Here is a 20,356-nt window from a genome sequence, read left to right as displayed (position 1 = left end):
TTGCCTCAAGATACAACATTTAGTGCTTCATGATTTAGCAGTGGTTCTCATTTGTCTCATCAAAACCCCTTTGATGTCAGTAGTTATGATGAGTTATGTGGAAAAGGGTCATGTACCTCTCCTTGTTGAAAAATTCATATATGATGCTGTTAATGATAGATTTTTTTTGTCTATATATAGAATTTTGCAGAGATACATTACATTATCAAGAGCAGGAGTTTTCCTAGTGTCTGTTCTGCAAGGGGAAAAGAGAGTGTGACATAAATGTTACTGCAGAACTATAATATTCACCTTCTATGGCAAGAGCTTATTCACTTCGGCTGTGTGTAGACTGGCAAGTTTTTCCGGAAAATCAGCAGCTTTTCCGGAAAAACTTGCCAGCTGTCTACACTAGCCGCTTGAATTTCCGGAAAAGCACTGACGATCTCATGTAAAATCATCAGTGCTTTTCCGGAAATACTTTTTCCGAAAGACTTTTGCGCAAAAGGGCCAGTGTAGACAGCATAGTACTGTTTTCCACAAAAAAGCCCCGATCGCGAAAATGCCCGATCGGGGCTTTTTTGCAGAAAAGCGCATCTAGATTGGCCACGGATGCTTTTCCACAAAAAGTGCTTTTGCGGAAAAGTGTCCTGCCAATCTAGATGCGCTTTTCCAAAAATGCTTTTAACGGAAAAGTTTTCTGTTAAAAGCATTTTCAGAAAATCATGCCAGTGTAGAGGTAGCCTTCCAGTTTCCAAAATGCAACTGAACATACTTTGCCATCACAACTTCCATACGCAAGCACCATCCTGCAAATGTCAGAGTATTTCTGAGTTTTAAAAATAAAATCGGCAATCCATAATTTACTGATTTTATAAATCATATGTTCATTATAATTTGTCTACATGCTGAAGAGTTCCAATAATCCAAATGTGGGCAATAACTATTATGTTTAGATACTAATGAGTGATTAAACCTATAGTTAATAAAACAAGAGTGCACACAAGCACTAATTAAGAGAGAACTCTCAATAGCTATACATTATTATGTATGTAGTATTACTATTATTATTTATTAAGAATTATTATTATTAATTGTTGTTATTTAGATTATGTTAGTGGGACTCAGTAAGAATTGGGGCCAATGTTCCCTCTAAGATGTGCAGCTGCACAGCTTCATATATGATTAATCACCCCACCCAGTCAGTCAGCTCCCCAAAGGTAGCCCTGAGCCTCTCACTGGATGAGGCTGATTAATTACCTGTGAGTTGGATGTGCCCAGCTTAGTGGGAACACTGATTGGGGCCCAATCAGAATTGGCCCAAGGGAGGGCATACACAATAGTGTTATGCCAACATCATTTTCGTTCTAGAATTTCTGGGGAGAAGGGAGAAGCTGTGGTTACTTAAATAATCAAGATTATTGTGTGTGTACAAAATGAGTAAATAAATTAAAATACACTGAAAAGGGAATTGGCAGTAGCAGTTCTGTTGTTTGGGCCAACAAATCAAAATGATTAACATGTGTGAAGAATCCCTCCTGAATACTACACAAGATGAGAAGTCAAGTGTAGGAGACTTAAAAGAATATGAATAGCACATTCCCTGAATGCTGCTTATAATCCTGGGATGTGATCTTCTTGCTGCATCTGACAACTAACCCAGGAGCTTCTAATGGTCAGTCCTTTTCACTTAAGCTTTCAGTAAAATGTCAATTTCAGAAATATACAAATTGTGCTAGGTGTCACTACATGCCTCAAAAAAAAATCAGAATCTATATACAGTGAATTTCAACCAAAAGGGACATACATAGAGGTGTAGCTCCTTCACTCTTATTGGAAAAGCCTGTCCATCTTAAAATGTTACGTGATTTTACTTTTCAATAGCCAGATTTGATGTGTTTCCTTCATCCTGCTCAGCTTTGCTAGCAGTGTGCATCAGAGCCATGATTTATTTTGAGAGGAGAACAGACATGTAAATTGCTATTCGCTCTCAGTGAATTATACCAAGGCTTCCTAGACAATGAAAAATAAAGTTACTTCTGATTCTAAACACTTCAGATAAGTACTGTCAGGTACAATGAGGGTGCTTTACAAGCATCTGATATAGGGCAATGAAGGCTTATACATATATTTTCTGTGAGGATGAAATTACTGGTATATAATTCACCCCTAGTTGTGCTTTGCTCCTTTGTATTTTAACTACCAGATCATCATAGTTTGTAATCATATCCATTACACCACACTCACCAGCATTATGCACTCTTGGTTTCCCCATTTATCTTAGCCTTTGTCTACATAGGAAGGTTTTCTCCATTTAAATTCACACCTTAAATTACATCAGTATAGTTCTCATATAGATACCCTTATTCCAGTAAGAGTGCCTCTTTTCTTTGTTGTTGTTGTTAATGTTCATTTTATGTAACATCAGAAGTGGCTTAAGCTAAACCCTGAAAGCCACTTTTATATTAGAATTAGAGTGTGAAGATGGAGGGTGGGGTGAATTACACCTCTATAGCTATACAGGCATAGCTATGTAAATATAATTGGGAAAATTTATCCAGGATAGACAAATCCTTAGATTTCAACAATACTTTGAATTATTAATTTATGTATCATTAAAGTGTGTGTACACTATGGATACAGCCTTTTTTTATAGTGCATATATCAAATATACCACCAATTATATTAACCATTACAGTGAGTTTTTAAGTGAACATAAGTGATGTGGCTAGAAGCTACCCAGAATTTCATTCCAGAGAAGTGGCATCCTTCCCGTACATCTGGCACTTTGCTAGTTTTGCAATCCAGGGCTTGAGTTAGGAATGGCCCTCTCCTAGTCAGGAGGTCTGTGTCTCAGGCTATGTCTACACAGCAGCATTATTTTGAAATAACTACTGTTATTTTGAAATAACATAGTCCGCGTCTACACAGCAGGCTGTTATTTTGAAATAATTTCGAAATACTGTCAAGCTTGAGGACTTCTTACTTCGACTCTTGTAACCCTCATTGTACGAGAAGTAAGGGAGGTCAGAGGAAGAGTGCTCTATTTCAAAGTAAGTGCTGTGTAGATGCTCCCAATTTCAAAATAAGCTATTTCAGAATAAGCTACGCAATTGACATAGCTCAAGTTGTGTAGCTTATTTCGAGTTAAGTCCTGCTGTGTAGACGCACCCTCAGAGACTGTAATTACACATGAGTTACTCTGGGGAAAGCTGAAGCCTGACATTTATCTCTCCATTCTATCTTTTTACTTTTACATTCATCTCATACAAAGAGTGTAAAGCATGTTATGAACAACTGTTTATTATGTCTTTGTACAGCTCCTGGCACAATGAGACCTTGATCCATAACTGGAGCCCATATCTGTTAGCCCAGTACAAATAAATATTCATATACATAAGAATGGCCATACTAGGCCCATCTAGCCCAGTATTCTGCCTTCCAGCATGGCCAATGCCAGGTGCCCTAGAAGGATGAATAGGACAAATAATCAAGTGGTCTCGCTCACTCAGGCTATGTCTAGACTGCAGACTTCTTTCGAAAGAACCTTTTTTCAGAAGAGATCTTCCAGAAAAACTTTTTCCAAAAGAGAGCGTCCATACTGCAAAAGCGCATCGAAAAAGCGATCTGCTTTTTCGAAAGATAGCATCCACATTGAATGGACGCTGTCTCGCAGTTCAGCTGTAATTACTAAGGATGGAGTGGCCACCAGGACACCTGTGCTTTTTCCTCTTTCCGCTTCTTTCAAAAGAACTCTCTTTTCTCTGTCCACTCGTGCCTTTTTCCCGAAAGAGCTCTTTCAGAAAACAGCTTCTTCCTCATAGAATGAGGATTACCAATGTCAGAAAAACCCCTCTGTTCTTTTGATTTTCTTTCGGAAGAACACGATTGCAGTATGGAAGTAATTGAAGTTTTTTTGGAAAAATTACCATTTTTCCAAAAAAAACAAAAACCCTGTAGTGTAGACATACCCTCATTCCCACATATGTGTTGAGTTAAAAGAATGCAAATGGGAGGAGTACATGCAAAATTTTGAAGAGGGACTATTTTTGCACATTCCCTGTGCAAAAACTACATTAAAAATGCAATTGTATTTGAAGAAAAAATGTGCCAAATATAAAAAAAAACACTTATTCAAGTATGAATCAAAAGATCTGCTATAGATGCAAATCCCAATGCAATCTTAACTGTGGAGTTACTATCAGTGCCTCCATAGTGTTAGACTGTCTGAAATAGTGGGCTTTAGATATCTGAATTAACCATTAAACATAATCCAAACAAACATATTTTAAATCAACCACATAGTCCCAAGAGCTGTATTTCTCATAGGTGTGTAAGGTTACAGAAATTTTTGCTGTTTTCTTTATGCTTCTTGAGTTTCATATATTTTAGCTGTACCTTAACGGGTTTATTTATTCAGATAAGCACAATAAAATATACTCATACTAAGGGCTCTAGGTTAATTAGTCTCATGACATAATGATCATCCAAAAGCATTAAATAATTGTATATGGATAACACACATGAGATCTGCTAGCAGCATTAAGCAATTAGTATGAACATTACACAGACAATTACAAATTCACTCAGCCAAATAGCAAACCAAATCAATAGAAAGTTTCCCATCCACCTCCACTGCTCATCCATCACTTCTGGGAGTACAAAAGCCACCTTCCCAAAAAACATCCAAATGAAATAAGAAAATGGAACAGTAAATGTTTGATCCATGTTTTAAATAAGTTTCTTAGGAAACCAGAAGGCACAGTAGTTTATTGGTTTATAACTCAGCATTGTAATTTGCCATAAGGAGCCAGGTTGGTGATTATAAGGATGGGCTGTATATAATGTGAGATCAAAGTCCAACTCTTGTGATTATACAGCTAGCATTTATATTATTGTATCACTTTATCAACTTTATTATAGTATTGTTGGGATCATCAAAAGCTTAGCTGCCTTTCTCGTCTCAGTCCCTGGACTAGATTACAATGCCCTTTGGTATCTTTTGAAAACCTTAAGTACCAAGGAGATGGCCTAGTGAATCAAAAATGTTGAAGCTATTGGGATAAGGTATAAATAAAATGGTTTGGCTTGACAGAAATAGAACAAGTGAATCAGGTAGGGAAAGGGTCTCTTTTCCCCATAAAAACTGTATTTTTCTCTATCTCAAGGGCTCATCAGGGAGAGTCTGGTGATGCTGTGTTATTGATGTGAGACAGGTCTCCAGTGGAAACAGATGTGATATGTTTGGTTTCCTCTGATATCCTGGGCTGAAAACAAAGCAAATTACTGAATGTCAGAAGACTCAGGTTCAATTAAATATTTCAAAGTGCAGTTTGAAATGCAGCCCTTGAATACCGAATGTTAGATTTAGGCCCTGTTTCAGAAGGAAAAGTTTAATGTGCACTGGGGGAAACTGCCCTAAGCTATTTTGGCAATACAGCTTTCAGCAGAGATTAAAATGCACATAGGAAGTATGCCCCTTCACAATGTGTTTATTCTCAAATCAGGCAATCATAGCTGGGTTCAAAAGAGAAAACCTGAAGAAATGCATATTTAACCTCTTCCTACCACTCTTCCATTCTGTGTAGAGCCTGAGATTCTTTAAATCCCAGTTTCAGATTCAACATTTTCCTTTTATTGTCCCACAGAGACTTGTACTTAGTTGAATGCAACATATTCATGCCTCACACTAGATCAAGCAGCAGTGGGGGAGAAAGAGCTGTTTGATCAGAGGCCAGAACCCTCTCTAACTTGAATAGGCATGCAGGCCACTTTCACAAAAAAGGCAGGTGCAATCTCTCAGTTCCAGAAGCCCTGCAACATAAAACATCAGTGAAATCCCAATTAGACACGGAGACTTCCACCTTCACTTGGCTGTTTGTTTAACCTGCCTTTCTAGCCAGCCATGAGCATCAAATAAAAAGTAAGTTCTCCCCTGATTTACACCCAGTGCAATCATCCAAGGGTCTATTACCTCATGGTAGGTGTCAGGAAAACACTGCAGTGAGACACAGTGGAATGTCTTCTGGGCCCTTCAGTCACACAGCTTTGTGTACCTTCAATTTAACAAATATCTTCCCAAAGATGCTCAAAGCTGAATTTTATTTCCTGGGCTCTATAAAGGCCGAGTCTCAAACTTGGTTATCACAATATTGCTTTCTTCCTTTTTTACATTCTCTCTCTTTTAATCTGTTTCTTGGATCACTTCTAGGGTTACAAAAAGAAGTCCTCTCGATCTCCCTGCGTCTGTCTCCCCTTTTCAAGCAGAATCATTTCATCTTGAAAACACCAGCTCTCTCCTGTTTCATGCACCAGGGGAGAGCATAGGAAGGGAGAAATGACCGCAAAGTTACTTGGATATTATTTCTAGTGCACATACACAAAAATCCTCCCACTTTTCCTTCTGCCTGCTGCTCAGGAAGGAAGCCCAAGGAATTGAGATTTATAAGGACTAAGGCGACAAAATTAGCCTGGGTCTGGAGACCGAACAAGAGCTGGCTGTTGACAAGAGGAGAGAAGAGACTACACCTCCACCCCACTGTCTTCAGCCACACTTCAGACCAAAAAAAATAAAGTGTTCAGACAACAAAAGGGAGCACGTTAGAAAATGATGCATTTGGTGCTTCCCTGATTCTCCCCCCTCCCAGTGAAATATTTGCTGGGAAGAAAGAGAAGGAACCAATGTCTGAGAGTGTCTTTAATCTCCCCTCGCCCCACGTCTATCAGACCAGGTAGTTCTGCAAGGAGAGCGCAGGAAAGCGAGCCAGCTGGGACCCTCCGCGGGGCTGGCAGCAGACGATGCCATGGCACCCTCCCTTTGCTTGTGGCGGCCAGGCCAGGGGATGGGGGCTAGCCAGCTCCCCTCGTTGCTGGCAGGTGGGCAGGGTGGAAGAGGCGGCAGCCATGGGAGGCTGGGGGAGGGGGGGAGAGCAAGGAAGCGCTGAGGGAAGAAGGGGGGGGGAGGGGACGGTTCCTAAAGAGGAGAGTTAGGAGGGTAATGATTGCCATCCTGCAGCAATTTCCCTGTGTCATGGCTCCTGTTTCCTAGCAACAGCACCGAGTCCGGCCAGCACAGCAGCAGCTGCTGCCTGAGCACCATTCAAGAGCAGCAGCAGCAGAAAGCAGCAACTCCGCCAGGCTGGCGAAGCCACCGGCAGCCACCACCACAGGCAGGAGGAGGAGGCGGCGGCGCCTGCCTCTGGCCGGGGGGGACGCGTAACGCCCGCGGGGAAGGATGAAGCATGGAGCCGGCTCCGCACTTCTAGGAAACTCCTGGGGATGGCTCCGTCCGCGGGAGCCGAGGCGGCTGACAGGAGCCGGGCGATCGCTGCCGCTTTCTTGCCCGGGATTATGAGCCCGCGCCAGCGGAAGGCTCCGGAGGGGCTGTGCCCGCGCTGAGATGCCCGCTCGGGCTGGAAAGTTTCTCCATGGTGTCTTCATGGTGCCGCAGCTCCTGGCGGCCAGCGTGGATTCCCCCCCAGCCTGCCTGGGTAAGTGAGGCGAGCCGCTCCGCTGCCACGCTGCCATTTTGAGCGCCCGAAAGGGTTTGCCACCCTAGTCTGGGGGGGAGGCGATTTTCACGTGGCTTCCCCCTGCCTTGGAGAAATTCAGGCGCCGCGTTGAATGGCCCCCTTACTTTCCCGGAGGCGGCACACACAGCCCCATCGCGGCCATGCGGCTAGAAAACGGGCACCCGGGTTTGGGAATTAACAACGGGCTTCTGGTTGGGTGCCAAAGCAAGTCATGGCTCTGGGGGTGGGGTAGGTGCCCAGCCGGCTTGGAGCCCCTGGCTGGCGTTTGCACACGCCCGGAGCCTTCAAGGGGCGAATCGACCAAAAGTTCAAAGACCTGGCAGCCCACCTGGCGAGCGGTGCTGTCAGAAGCTACCGAGCGGGCAGCTTGTTGGATAGGCAGACTGCCAGCCAGCCAGCCATGGATGCACTGGAAACTGCGTCGAAAAACTACACCCCAAATCAACTGGCAACTTTGCTAACTCCCTTATGGAGAAAGAAATACTGCCAAGCGTGGCAAGCCACCACACTTTAGTCCCTACTCAGCGTCGCCCAATCTATTGCATCTTGCCACGAGCTGGAAAAGCATATCCTAAGGGATGCTGAGCAAACGGTCAATCGATGCAATTGAATTCCCTTCCCAACACTTTATTGCCCTGCCGAACTGAGTGTATACTTCCATTTTCTATGCATACAACTAGTCTGAACAACGCTACATCTTGTACTGCTCAGTAACAGATAAGGGAGCATCTTAATCTCACTTATTAGTGACCAGGAAACAAAATGTTAATTCAGCCCCCAGCGTGTACGTTTGAAAACCTGTGACTGAGTGAGATTAACAATTCTATTTGGTCTTTGCAGAATATCCTTAAAATAGTCATTGAGATCCGGGTTAAAACATGCCATATCCTCGGGATTATTTAAATGGTGCTCACTATGACATAAGTACCAGTTTGTTGATGATTACAGACCACATCCAGTTTATACGGAATGTGATTATATATCATGTCTTTAGTCTGCTTGACTTTGGGCTGTTTTCTAATAATACAATCATTAATAATAGTTGGTGGTTTAAAATAAACCCCCTCCCACGCATCCACCCTTGTTTCTGCGTATTGAAACCGAAGTGTCAAGGCAATATTGATTGCAAACGTTGCTCAGGTCTGATTGCCATCTGTTTTTCCATCTTAACAGAGACAGAATCTTGTCTAGTGGTGGAGTGGAGAGTGTCAGATCACAAACTAAGCCACCGCTGACAAAGAAATCATGCTCGGATAATTACACTTTTGCATCAAACCATTCTAAAACAAAAGCAACTACAGGCTCTGACAATAGGAAAGAGAAAGCAAGACTCCATTCATTATTAATTCACTCTCAGATATATTGTAGATTCTCTTAAAACAATGCCCTCAGCGATACCTCCTCACTTTCAGGGGAAATACATTGAGAACCAATGGAATGTACAACTATCGGATTTGGGAATCGAACAGAAACGAAATTTAGAAGAAGCTGGGTAGGAGGAGATAGCTTTTAGATGCTGTTCACTAGCTTTCCAACCAAGGAATTTAACTTTAGAAAGCATGCTGCATTAATTGCTGTCATGTTTCCATCCTGGAAGATGCTTCCCCCCAAATGAGAGAAAAGCCCTTCTGCAGCATATCTAAGCTTTCCTGAATGGAAATACCGTGTAAATTGCTCATACTTAGTTGTCTCCGAGCAATTTGAATACTCAGATGATGAATCCTGATGATACCGTAAATAAAGTAATGTTAGTTCATTTGCCGGTTTCCAGACACATTCTTTTTTTAAAAATGGTGATTCACTCGTTTAATAAGATTGGACATGTTATCTTTATATACCAGCTACATTTTCTCATGAAGGGAGGAGGGGGAGGGGAGTCATTGTTGTTACATAACCAGTTACTTTGAACATCATACATGTTTCCAAATCAGGCAGCTGTCCAGATGATGTACCCATACCGTAAGCAGAAGAGGATGGGTTTCTGTATCACTGCAGCTAAAATACGAAGGAAATGATCTGGAAGAAGCTTTCAAAAGGTACTATTATCTGGGTATTCAAATGCTTCCCTTCTGCATTTCCAGTAATTAATTTCCCATTCACTGACCCAAAAAAGGATATAATCGGTTAAAATCCCTCAGCAGTGTAGAGCAGTGTAATGAAATCAATGGCATGGCTAAAACTATTCATATGGCCCTTTGGGCTTTATTTTCAGAGTAACCAGATCACTAAAAGGCACTAGCTCTGCGTACCAGTTCTGTTCACCCCCATAGGCTGCACTGTGCAGTGTCACCCTTTGACCTCATTAGAGGACCACGGCCCAGGACAGATCTCAGCAGCTCTTTCTCTTACAGGGGAGCAGGCTCCCCGCAGACCCATTCTGTGACCAGCCCGGCTTATCTTCCCTTTGTTTGCACTGGTTCAAGAGTGCTGGAACAGTGTGCCCACTGTTGATACTGAGAGCCACTGAACCAAACAGTAAATCCTGTGCATGATGGAAAGCCAGATCAAGCCAGAGGATGCTGCAGCCCCTGCGCACTGCTCACCACACTCCTTCCTTAACTCATTTGGAGTCTGCAGAAATCAATTAGCTGTATGCAAAGAAGTGAACTGAGCAACGTCATGGGAGAGACCCAGGGCTGCTTGTCTTCCCAGGTTACCTACCGTAGCTAGCTTGGCCATGGCGATCCGTGCGCCACTGAGCCCCTTCTCGCCTGGCCTTTAGCTCCAACCGGCTCGCCCTGCCTGGGTTGGGGGGGAGTGGGGTGTTGAGAAGCGCCCCCGGAGGAGCTGCTCCTTCAGCGCTGTCCCTTCTTCTCTCCCTTGTGCTGCAGGAGCCGGAGCCGCTCTAGGGAGCTGTGCCCTGGGGAGCCAGCCATGATCGCCACTGGAGGCCTCCTGCGGATCTCGGCCAGGAAACAGGACCCGCTGCGCCCCCAGAGCCAGGCCCCCAAGCGCAAACGCAAGGCCAAAAGGAAGCGCAAGAACGACGTGGTGGTGGTGAAGGGCAAGCTCAAGCTGTGCTCCCTCTCGGGGCTCATCGCCCTCTGCGGCATCCTGGTGCTGCTGGTGGGCATCGCCCTGGCCGTGGTGGGCTACTGGCCCAAGCCCAGCCCCGCCTACCGCGAGGGCAGCTTCGGGGGGAGCAGACACCTGCCGGCGCAGGGCGGCGCCGCCAAAAACCGCTCCAGGGGCCAGCCGGGGGCGCACGGGGGATCCCACCCGGACACCCCTCGGGCCAACGCCTCCTCCAGCAGCCGGGGCGCCCCCCGCGCCGCGCCGGCCCCTGTCTCGGCGGGTTTCCTCTTCCAGCTCTTCTCGGGCTACCTGCACTCGGACAAGCTCAAGGTGCTGGGGCCCCTCATCATGGGCATCGGCATCTTCCTCTTCATCTGCGCCAACGCCGTGCTGCACGAGAACCGCGACCGCAAGACCAAGGTCATCAACCTGCGGGACCTCTACTCCACCGTCATCGACGCGCACAGCCTGCGGGCCAAGGAGGCCGGGGGCCCGGCCGCCGCCCCGCTCAATGGCTTCGTCAGCTACGTGCAGGCCCGCGGGCTGGGCGGCGGGGAAGCCCTGGGCGCCGCGGCCCGGCTGGCCCAGAGCTCCTGGCCCCCGGCCCTGGGCGCCCCGCTCTCCCGCTGCGCCTCCTTCTCCGCCTCCCCGCCCAGCCTGGCCGAGGCCGTCTACAGCATCTACCGGGAGCGAGCCGCCCTGGCCGCCCGCCCGCCGGGCCCCGCCACCCCGCCCTGCAGCCCCGCCAGCTCCCTGGTGGGCTCCTCGCTCAGCGCCTTCACCCTGCTGCCCCTGGCCCAGGCCGAGGGGGCGGGCGGCTGGAGGCGGCCGTCCGGAGAGCCCAGGGCTGGGGCGAGCCTGCGGGGCGAGCTCGAGCTGAGCCTGAGCGAGCTCCGCGGTAGCAGCCCCCCGGGACGCAGGCCCAAGCGAGTACTGAGGCGCCAGAGCACCAGCTGCCTACCGGACACCAGGCGGCCCCTCTCCCCTGGTCCCCCCCAGACTCGGGCTCCCCGCAGGGAGCGAGACTCCAGCCTTCTAACCAAGGCTGCTTCTTCCACCTACTCCAAATCCCTGGATCTGGACGGTTCGCCTCCCTGCACTCCGCCTGCGGCCAGTAGAGGCTCCCAGGCCGAGCCATCCTGCAGCAATAAGGGCTACACCCCCGTGGAGGAGGCAGGCACCTCCTTGGAGTCTATTGCCAACACCCCAGCCAGTAAAACCCAAGACTGTGAGGAGGACCTACAAGGGGAGACCTGCCCCCTAGCGGGAGCCAGCACAGAAAAAACAGTGGCGCAACCTCAGCAACTTCAGAGACGATATACAAATAAAGAAAAGCTCTTCATGATTTCCAGATCGCACGCCACTGCGGAGCTGGAGGGTGGGGAACTAGAAAGCACAGGCGTTTGAACAAAGTATCAGGACAAGCCCTCTGCCTCCTTGTTGGATGGCACCCGGTCACTATCCAAAGAGCTGCAGTATGTTATCCTTGAATTGCATTCAATAAATTCCCGTTGATGACACCAGGAAACAACAACAACAAATCTTTCTGTCCGATTGTGATTGTATGTTTCATGCAATGCAAATTGTATTAAATATCAATAGTCCAACAAGTTCTTCAGAGCAAATGAATACAATTTTGGACAATCGTGCACTTTATAGTTTTTTTTCTAAGTGCCCCCCCCCCCCCCTTCCATGATTACTCTGATTCTGGTTTGTTACTAACTGCTTGGAAACCATCAGCTCTTGTCCTAGCTCTAGAGCAAGGTGGTCTTCTTTCAGCAAAACTCATCTCTCCCCCTTTGTTTTTTTGGGTAAATCACTCTAAAAATTTGCAGGGCCTTATGGATGAAGTTTCTTCACAAAGAACACTCTTACAAGCATTTGTTTAAGTATGGGAAAGGTGACAAGGGAAGAAAGTGGAGCTGGACGGAGCTCTAATAATCTATTGGAACTGTTACAGTTTTAAAATGAAGACCCTAACAAGACATGATACTTTTTGAAGTATTATCAAACTGTACTAATAGCATTAATAAACATTTTTAAATAAAAATGTTTAATTATATTAAAACAGTTCTCCCCCCTACAGTGCTGATAGAACAAAGAAGACTTTTGTTTCAAACTACTGTTAGAGACAAGGTATAAAGGACAATGAGTTGTTAGTGTTGCTTTTGATGTGGTAATAGTAATATTTTAAAAACAAAGATATCGGTTTAGTCTCTAAGCACATTGCACTTTAGTAAAAGCAGCAGATTCTGCCTCTATTTCTAACCCTTGTTTAACTGGAATTTTAGAAGGTAAGGAGTTAGAGATTTTGACATTTCTAGAGAGAACTATTCATTGAGGTTTCACTTTTCATTAAAATAAGATTTTTCACAATACATTAGTCTCAGAAACAGTGGCCCATATTTTGTAGATCTTTGACTTCACCTAAAACAGTCACTGTAAGATTAAGTTTTTCTACGATTAAGGCTCCAATCTTGCAAACACTTATGCGCATGCTTAACTTTAAGGATGTGAATAGTTCTATATACTAGTCCCACAGAACTATATAAGAGGTTTGCCATAGACTTCCATGGAGGCAGGATTTCACCTTGAGTGAGTAAAATAGTAGGTTTCCTGATGGTTGGACTATGTATAATATATGAATCATACAGCTATTTGGTAACTGAACTTATTTAACTTTAATAATAACAACAATAAGACTGGCATTTGCTTAATTTTCTAGAAAAATCTTTCAACTCTCAATTTCAGATACCAACAACATTTTCTATCTCAATTTTCAAATATATATTTAATACGCATATGATGTTTCATGATGTTAACCACAGAATTTGAAATTAAATAAATACATGTAGGTAATGCATTGATTCTCTCTCTCAGTTAAGGTTTCCATAATACATTAGTATTTAGTATACATCTAATCATTAACTATAGTACAATATAATATATATATATATATATATACTAATCAGCACATTTAATTGTGAAGTGTGAACAGCAACAATATTAAATATGAGATGAATAATTTTACAAAATATCAGATAAGAGACTGCCATCTTGAGGTTCTATCATTTTCCAATGCAGAAATTTCTCTTTTGCAACAGAAAGGCACAGGCATCACCGTTTCATGAACTGTCCATGGCAACCGAGTAAAGTAACCATATAAACTGCACAGCAGCTCATCTGAAGAAGTGAGTTTTGTCCATGAAAGCTCATGATACTATATGTACTTTTTGTTAGTCTCTAAGGTGCCACAGGACTACTCCTTACTTTTATAGTTACAGACTAACACAGCTATCTCCTGAGACAGATTAAACTCTGTTATACTGCTAATGTTTTTTAGCCAGCCAGTATGAAAGGGACCAAAATATGTTTTAAAACTCTGTGTGCAGGCTGCAGTGTGAATTTATAATTTACAAAAAGATAAACAAACATGGCTGGGGCACACAGCTTAACAGTGTAAGAAGGCAGTCTAATCAGAATTGATTTCAACATGATTACTACTGACTCAACATCAGGCCTAAGCCTTAGAAGGAAACTTCTCTTCTATGCTTTTTCCATGATTTCTAGCAGACATCTAATTTAATACCAGAAAAGCGTTATCAGGCATTGAGAGAAATGTTACAAAGTTATGGAGTTTTGTCTTGATACTGCTCTGGGAAGACACTTGTTCAAATTCACATTGGTGCAGAGCAGGAGTCTACCCACCAATCTCATTGCTGGGTTGGGTCCACAGTGGGAAAATGACTTCTTTTTTAATAAACCTGAAAAAATATCATACATACTGTTTCTACTCTCATTCAGTAAAATTGATCAGGCCATCTAAGCTCTAACAATCACTTTTATTTAAAGATAACACAAAATGCGACCCCAACTTTTCATGCAATTAGAAGGAAAGTACTTTCAAATTGCTGACTAGAGGTTGGAGGATTTTCCACAAATATTTTATTTAATTAAGATTATTAAATTTGTTATCTATATTTCAGTCTGTTAAATGTGTCAGAATATAAGGAGCCTTTTTGAATAGCCCAACTCAATTTAAATTATCACCCTTTTCAATAAGTAATTATTTAGACTTCTCCCATGTTTCCAGGGCCGGCTATAGGAAGTGTGGGGGTCCAATTCGAAAGCAGCCGGGATTTTTTTTGTTGACCAAAAAAAACCCAGCACACAAAGGAACAAGTCATAGCCCCTTTAAATCCCCAGCTACAGGGCAGAGTCCTGCCTTCCAGCCAAACCCAGGGGCCGACTCCCCCTCCTGCAGTGCACAGAAGCCGCTGCACTCCTCCTCCGGGGCCAACGCCCCCTCCCGCAGTGCGCCCGGCACACCAGCACACTTCTGGGTTTAGGGCACGGGGCCCTCTGGCTTTAGGGCGCAGAGCCCTTTTAAGCATGGAGCCCAATCTGGGGGAATCGGGCAAATCGGCCTAAAGCTGGCCCTGTATGTTTCTGAAAATATTAAATAACAAAATGTTGGTGACCAATGCAATTCCACTTCAGTGGCTAGTAGAGCTGAGTGAATAACTTGTAGCAATTAATTTAATACACAAATGGAGCTTTTTTTTTTCCTGTTTGCAAATTGCCTATGAGCCCCTTTGATTTTTGCAACTTTATTTGCTAATTACAATTAGTCACAGAATAATTTATGTGCAGACCTTGCATTCTGTAAAGTTTGTTCAGAACTCAAGCTGTTACTTTTGTTTGGAAATGCAGGTCAAAGGTTTTGTTTTCTGGTTGGATATGCTTAACTCTTAGCAGCAGGTTTCATGTGCAAACATTCATGATGGTAATATTACAGTGTCTGTGATGCTGTCAAATTGAGATTGATTGATAGAGAGGGATAACCTAATCCATTTTGATGGCATCTCGCCTGGTGACGTAACTCTAGGAATACCATCTCTTTTGGACATTCATCTCTTCCATTCAGCTCTTCCTGTTGCCTCCTGGACCCATCCCAACCCTATCACTTATGTCTGTCAATCAGACCTCACTTGTCCAGCCTTTCGTGACCTCTGTTTCACTCCTCTTTCTGTCCTTTCTTAACCCTGTATTCTCACCCATCGCCTCCTGGGCATTGCACTTCTTCCAACTTAGTCCCCACAATCTATGCCTAACTGCACAGCATAATGGGGGGCACAGCATAATGGGGGCTAAGGATCTGGACTCAGTGTATCTGTATCTCTTCCAAACCCTCTTTGAAAACAACAAATGTTATGTTATCAGGTGTGTTCACTAAGCTAATTTATTAAAAGCAAAAGACCTGCAGAGACCAACTATTCCAAGGTGCCAAGAAAAATTCTTTGAGAAAACGTTGTGTTTCTTCCTGAATTCCTCAAGGTAGTTATATCACTGGCCATAATGTTGCCACTTTCCTTTTGCAATACAGACACTTGTTTTAATCTAGTCTATAAAACACAAATGTTTTAACAAGTATGTTTTCAAGGCCACCATAGAAGTAGCAGCAATGTGTACTAAACCCAAAACAATTCACTTTAGCTTCAGTCACAAGAATTTTTACATTAAAAAATAATTAACGGGGCATAGTGTAGGTGCTCAATAATGATAATATACGTAGCTTGTTAGGACCATGAATCTTAAAGTATGAAAGAGAGCTCTTGATATGATTTTCTATTATTAATTTTAACAGTTTCCTTTATATTGGGGAAATAAATACAAATAGATGTTCTCTAATAGTGGTAGAGATGTAGCCGTGTTAGTCTTTAACGTGCTACATTGTCCTGCATTTTGGTTCTCTAATAGATTACTCTAAAATAGATCTTCAACTACCTTTCATTATTAATTTGACTCAAGCAGTAGTTTAATTTCAAAATGCAAAGCAGAACAGAACCTCTCCCAGGATTTAGGCATAAAAAATACAGAACAAAAATAAAAATCACATCCTACTCTGCACCCACCCATCCAGACAATCCATAAAAAGTTTTCAGTTGTGCCTGACGGTTAACAAGTAAGTGTATAGATGGGGAAGCGGGTTGGAAGGGACGAATGAGGGAACCTGCAAATATCAAATTGCTCACAAACTTTCACTCCAAAAACAGTTGAGTTTGTTTCTGGCTTCAGGTTGTCAAGAAAAATAACCCAAAGACTGCATCTAAACTTTTGTAACTATTTAAAAACCAAAACAAACCAACAATGAATCAGAGATTCAGACAGGGCCCTCAGACTAAGAGCAAGGCACAGAGTATTTGCAGACTAAATCTCTGGCATGAGACCTATATTAATCCTCAGCTACAGGGGGGAAAACTGCAATGGAAAAATTAACTCCCTATGTACTTTTTCAATGTTGAAACCTTCAACATAGTAGCATTTAAGTACATTAGAAAAACTCACATTTCAGGGGTTAGTGACAGAAGTGAAGAAACTAATGTGAGGCATAGGGGCTGAGTAAGGCCCAGGCCCAAGATAGGAAACAAGCAGGTGGGGGATAATTAGAAGTGATGTTGATGGAGAGTGTGAGTCTTATCCTTATTATGCATCACTCATTTTCTTATTTTATCTATCAGTCTTGATTTGACAGATGCTTGGGCACTACTGTACTCATATGTATGTGTTTCAAATTCAATTTCTGTTAATAGTCTTTAAAAATTTCACTATTTCTGCAAATATTCTGGTCAGTAAACTTATTTAATTTGAGAAACCAAATGCACAAGGGTACAAATATTGCTGAAGGGAATTCAATAGTTTATTCAACTAGAATAGATCTTAATAAAATAGTATTTGAGAGCTTCGACTACTTTTTTATATCTATCATAGGGGTTCCTTTTTATTATTTAAATTGTGCCCTTCACCAGTTTCTCAGTGCTCCTCAAGCAAAAAGGTCTGCATAGCCAGGTGCTTTATAGGCTAGATGGCCAAGATTTTCAAAGGGTGCCTTACATTTTGGGTGCCCAGCTAGAGATATTTACAAGTGGCCAGATATTCAGAGACTGGGCAGCCCAATATGGAGACATCTAAAATTACTAATTACTGCTGCAAATCTAGGCCTATCAACTTTCTGCTTTTCCCCTTCTCTGGCACAGAGGAGGCTTTCTCTTAGATGTATTTACTTGAGGGGTTTTCTTTTTTTCTCCTCTTCACATTCTCCTGCTATTTGTTCTAGAGAGAATGAACCTTAAATCCAACCAGCCGTTCCTGAGTTTTGAGAAAATGTGAGTCCAATTCCAAACCAAAATTTTCAGTTAAAGCTCAAAATGTAAGAAAGATATATTGTAGTAGGATTTTTAGATGATATTTTGGGCATTCAGCTTTTTTATGAAGGTAATATCTGTCCTCTGGGCTAAATAAACTCAGGTGCCAAAGGGAACTGAATCTGTTAATCCAGAATGCGGTTATGGCCAAGTAAAAGGAGGAACTATCGTGTGCTTTTACTGAACTGTTGAAGTACATCAAGGACAATTAGGTTGGGAGGGAGTAGTGAAGTTTTTTTAGTGTCAGCTGGAAGAAATAGGCACTGAGGTAGCCATGTTTATTGTAGGGTATAGATAGGCAGCTTGAATTACAGTAGAAAAAAACAAAGCACGGGGACTTATAGCCTGTATACTTATTGAAACCAGTGTTTTCAAGTGTACAATGGGTTCAATATCTGTGCAAAGCCACTGATGGCAGCTGACATTTTGCTGATACTTCTTTAAACTAGACCTCCTGCTAGGAAGAAGATGGAGACACAGGAAATGCAACTCACCTTTCAAAGCCATAGAAAAGGCACTGGCTTTGAAAGCTAATGTTAGATAAATTAGATGGTTTTAAAGGAGCAGAGTTTAAGAGCTTAACTAAACCTTCTTTTAAAAATGTAAAAAAGGTAGGGGAACCTTTTTTGAGTCAGGAGCTGCTGACCCACAGAAAAATCAGTCAGGAGCTGGGGACTGCGGGGAGGCGGTGTGTATGTGTATGTAGGGGAGGGGCTGAAGTGCCAGCGTGGGCTCTCCAATGCTAGGGAAGGCCCTAGCCTCGGGAGCCAGATCCAGGCAAGCCAGGGGCTGCATCTGGTCCACAAGTGTTAGATTCCCCACCTTTGACAATAAGTTTGACAGCATCTTCTCTGGGAAACTGGCCAATAAATTCTAAAGGCTGCTTAAGGATGGATCAGGAATACGTTAGCAGTGCAACCTACATGGACTTCCTTCCTGTCCCAAGGGGCATGTCTACACTAGGAAATTATTTCAAAATAACTATATTTGACATTATAGCACCTGATTGAACAAAGCTGAAATAGCATGTCCCCACTATGGGGAAGCACTAAAATTAGTCAGAATTATTTTGAAATAGGGCGTTCACACTGATTGGAGCCTGCCTCAGATTTAGAGCCCCCAGAAGCACTCTGGGAGGGTACCAGGGAGGGTGGAAGCTTCCTGTGGCTTCTCAGTCAGGCAAGCTGTGACGTGTGCTTTCAGAGGCTCCTATCTATGGTCACGTCTCACACGTCACTCCTCCACTGCCTCCCCCCTCGCAGGATACAAAAGGGACACAATGTGTTCTGGTTGCCCTTGTGGACACCATAGCACTCACAACATGGAGCTGCAGCTGCTGCAAAGCTGTGCTAGTCTCACAGGCCCCATGCTGCGCCCCATGTTGCTCCAGCCGGATGAGGATCAGCCTGAACTGCAGTACCTGATCACCCAAGTCCTGGTGCTCCTGCTGCTGCGCATGCCTCAATATCCTGGACACCACAGAACACCACTTCTAGTGGCAAGAGACCAGTTCGGACTGGTGGGACTGCATCGTCCTGCAGCGATGGGACAACCAGAAGAGGCTGCAGAAGTTCTGCATGCAGAAGGCCACCTTCCTGGAGCTCTGCGAGTGGCTCACCCCTGCCCTCAGGTGACAGGACACCCACATGTGACCCGCCATCCCTGTGCAGAAGCTCACCATGCCAAACAGCTACCTCTCCATCAGGAACTAGTTCAGCATGAAGAAATCCATAGTTGGGGCCATGCTCCTGCAGGAAGCCAAGGCCATGAACGACATGCTGCTACAGAGGGTGCTCACTCTGGGCAATGTGTCTACCATCATTGACAGCTTTACCGCCATGGACTTCCCCAATTGCGGGGGGTGGGGGCATAGATGGCACAGTCATCTCTATCCTGGCCCCGGACCTCCATGCCTCAGATTACATAAACAGGAAGGGGTACTTCTCCATGATGCTGCGGGCCCTTGTGGATTATAAAGGACATTTCACTGACATCAATGTCAGCTGGTAGAGAAAGGCGCATGATGACCGCATCTTCTGGAACTCATGCCTGTTCTAAAAGATGTGCGCCATCACTTTCATCCCCGATAGCACCTTCAGGTCGGGGAGCTGGACATGCCCATTGTGATCCTGGGCAATTCAGCCTACCTCTTGCTCTCCTGGCTTATGAAGCCCTACACATGCAGCCTGGACCCCAGTAAGGAGCACTTCAACACCAGGCTGAGCAGGTGTCATGTGGTGGTGGAGTGTGCATTAGGCCATATAAAAGGGAGGTTCAGGAGTCTCCTTACCTGCTCAGACCTCAGTGAGCTCAACATCCATTTCATGGTACAGTCTGCAAAGTACTCCACAACCTAGGTGAGAGCAAGGGGGAGGCTTTCCTGCCAGGTTGGGGGCACAGGCTGAACAGCTGGCAAGGGCATTTGAATAGCTGGACAGCAGCGCCATCAGAACACATCAAGGGGCTGCACTCATCAAGGAGGCCTTGAGGAAAAGTTTCATGCAAGGTCAACTATGAGACTCTCCCCTGTGCCTTTCCACAAGGAGCCTCTGCATTCCCTCTGTGTGACTTTCCTCCCACACCCCTCCCTTCCCCTGCCCTCCCTTCCCACCTTCCCCCATCCCC

At 44.2% G+C, this 20,356-nt stretch overlaps 1 protein-coding gene across 3 annotated transcripts; it reads left to right on the top strand.

The window, feature by feature from the left end:
• The first annotated feature begins 6,921 nt into the window (after window positions 1-6,921).
• Window positions 6,922-14,998, top strand: TMEM200C (transmembrane protein 200C). 3 transcript variants are annotated; one of them, XM_006138992.4, is made up of 3 exons: window positions 6,923-7,469; window positions 9,447-9,547; window positions 10,343-14,998. In XM_006138992.4, exon 3 carries the CDS (start codon window positions 10,386-10,388, stop codon window positions 11,931-11,933), a length of 1,548 nt encoding a protein of 515 aa, XP_006139054.1. In that variant the 5' UTR covers window positions 6,923-7,469; window positions 9,447-9,547; window positions 10,343-10,385; the 3' UTR covers window positions 11,934-14,998. The 3 variants fall into 3 exon arrangements, with proteins under 3 accessions (XP_075777060.1, XP_006139054.1, XP_006139053.1); XM_006138991.4 differs by having other exon boundaries at window positions 9,443-9,547; XM_075920945.1 differs by lacking the exon at window positions 9,447-9,547 and having other exon boundaries at window positions 6,922-7,469.
• The last annotated feature ends 5,358 nt before the right edge of the window (window positions 14,999-20,356 follow it).

This window comes from Pelodiscus sinensis, chromosome 2 (genome assembly GCF_049634645.1).
Source record: "Pelodiscus sinensis isolate JC-2024 chromosome 2, ASM4963464v1, whole genome shotgun sequence".
NCBI lineage: Eukaryota > Metazoa > Chordata > Testudines > Trionychidae > Pelodiscus > Pelodiscus sinensis.
This window is presented reverse-complemented; position numbering and strand designations above follow the sequence as displayed.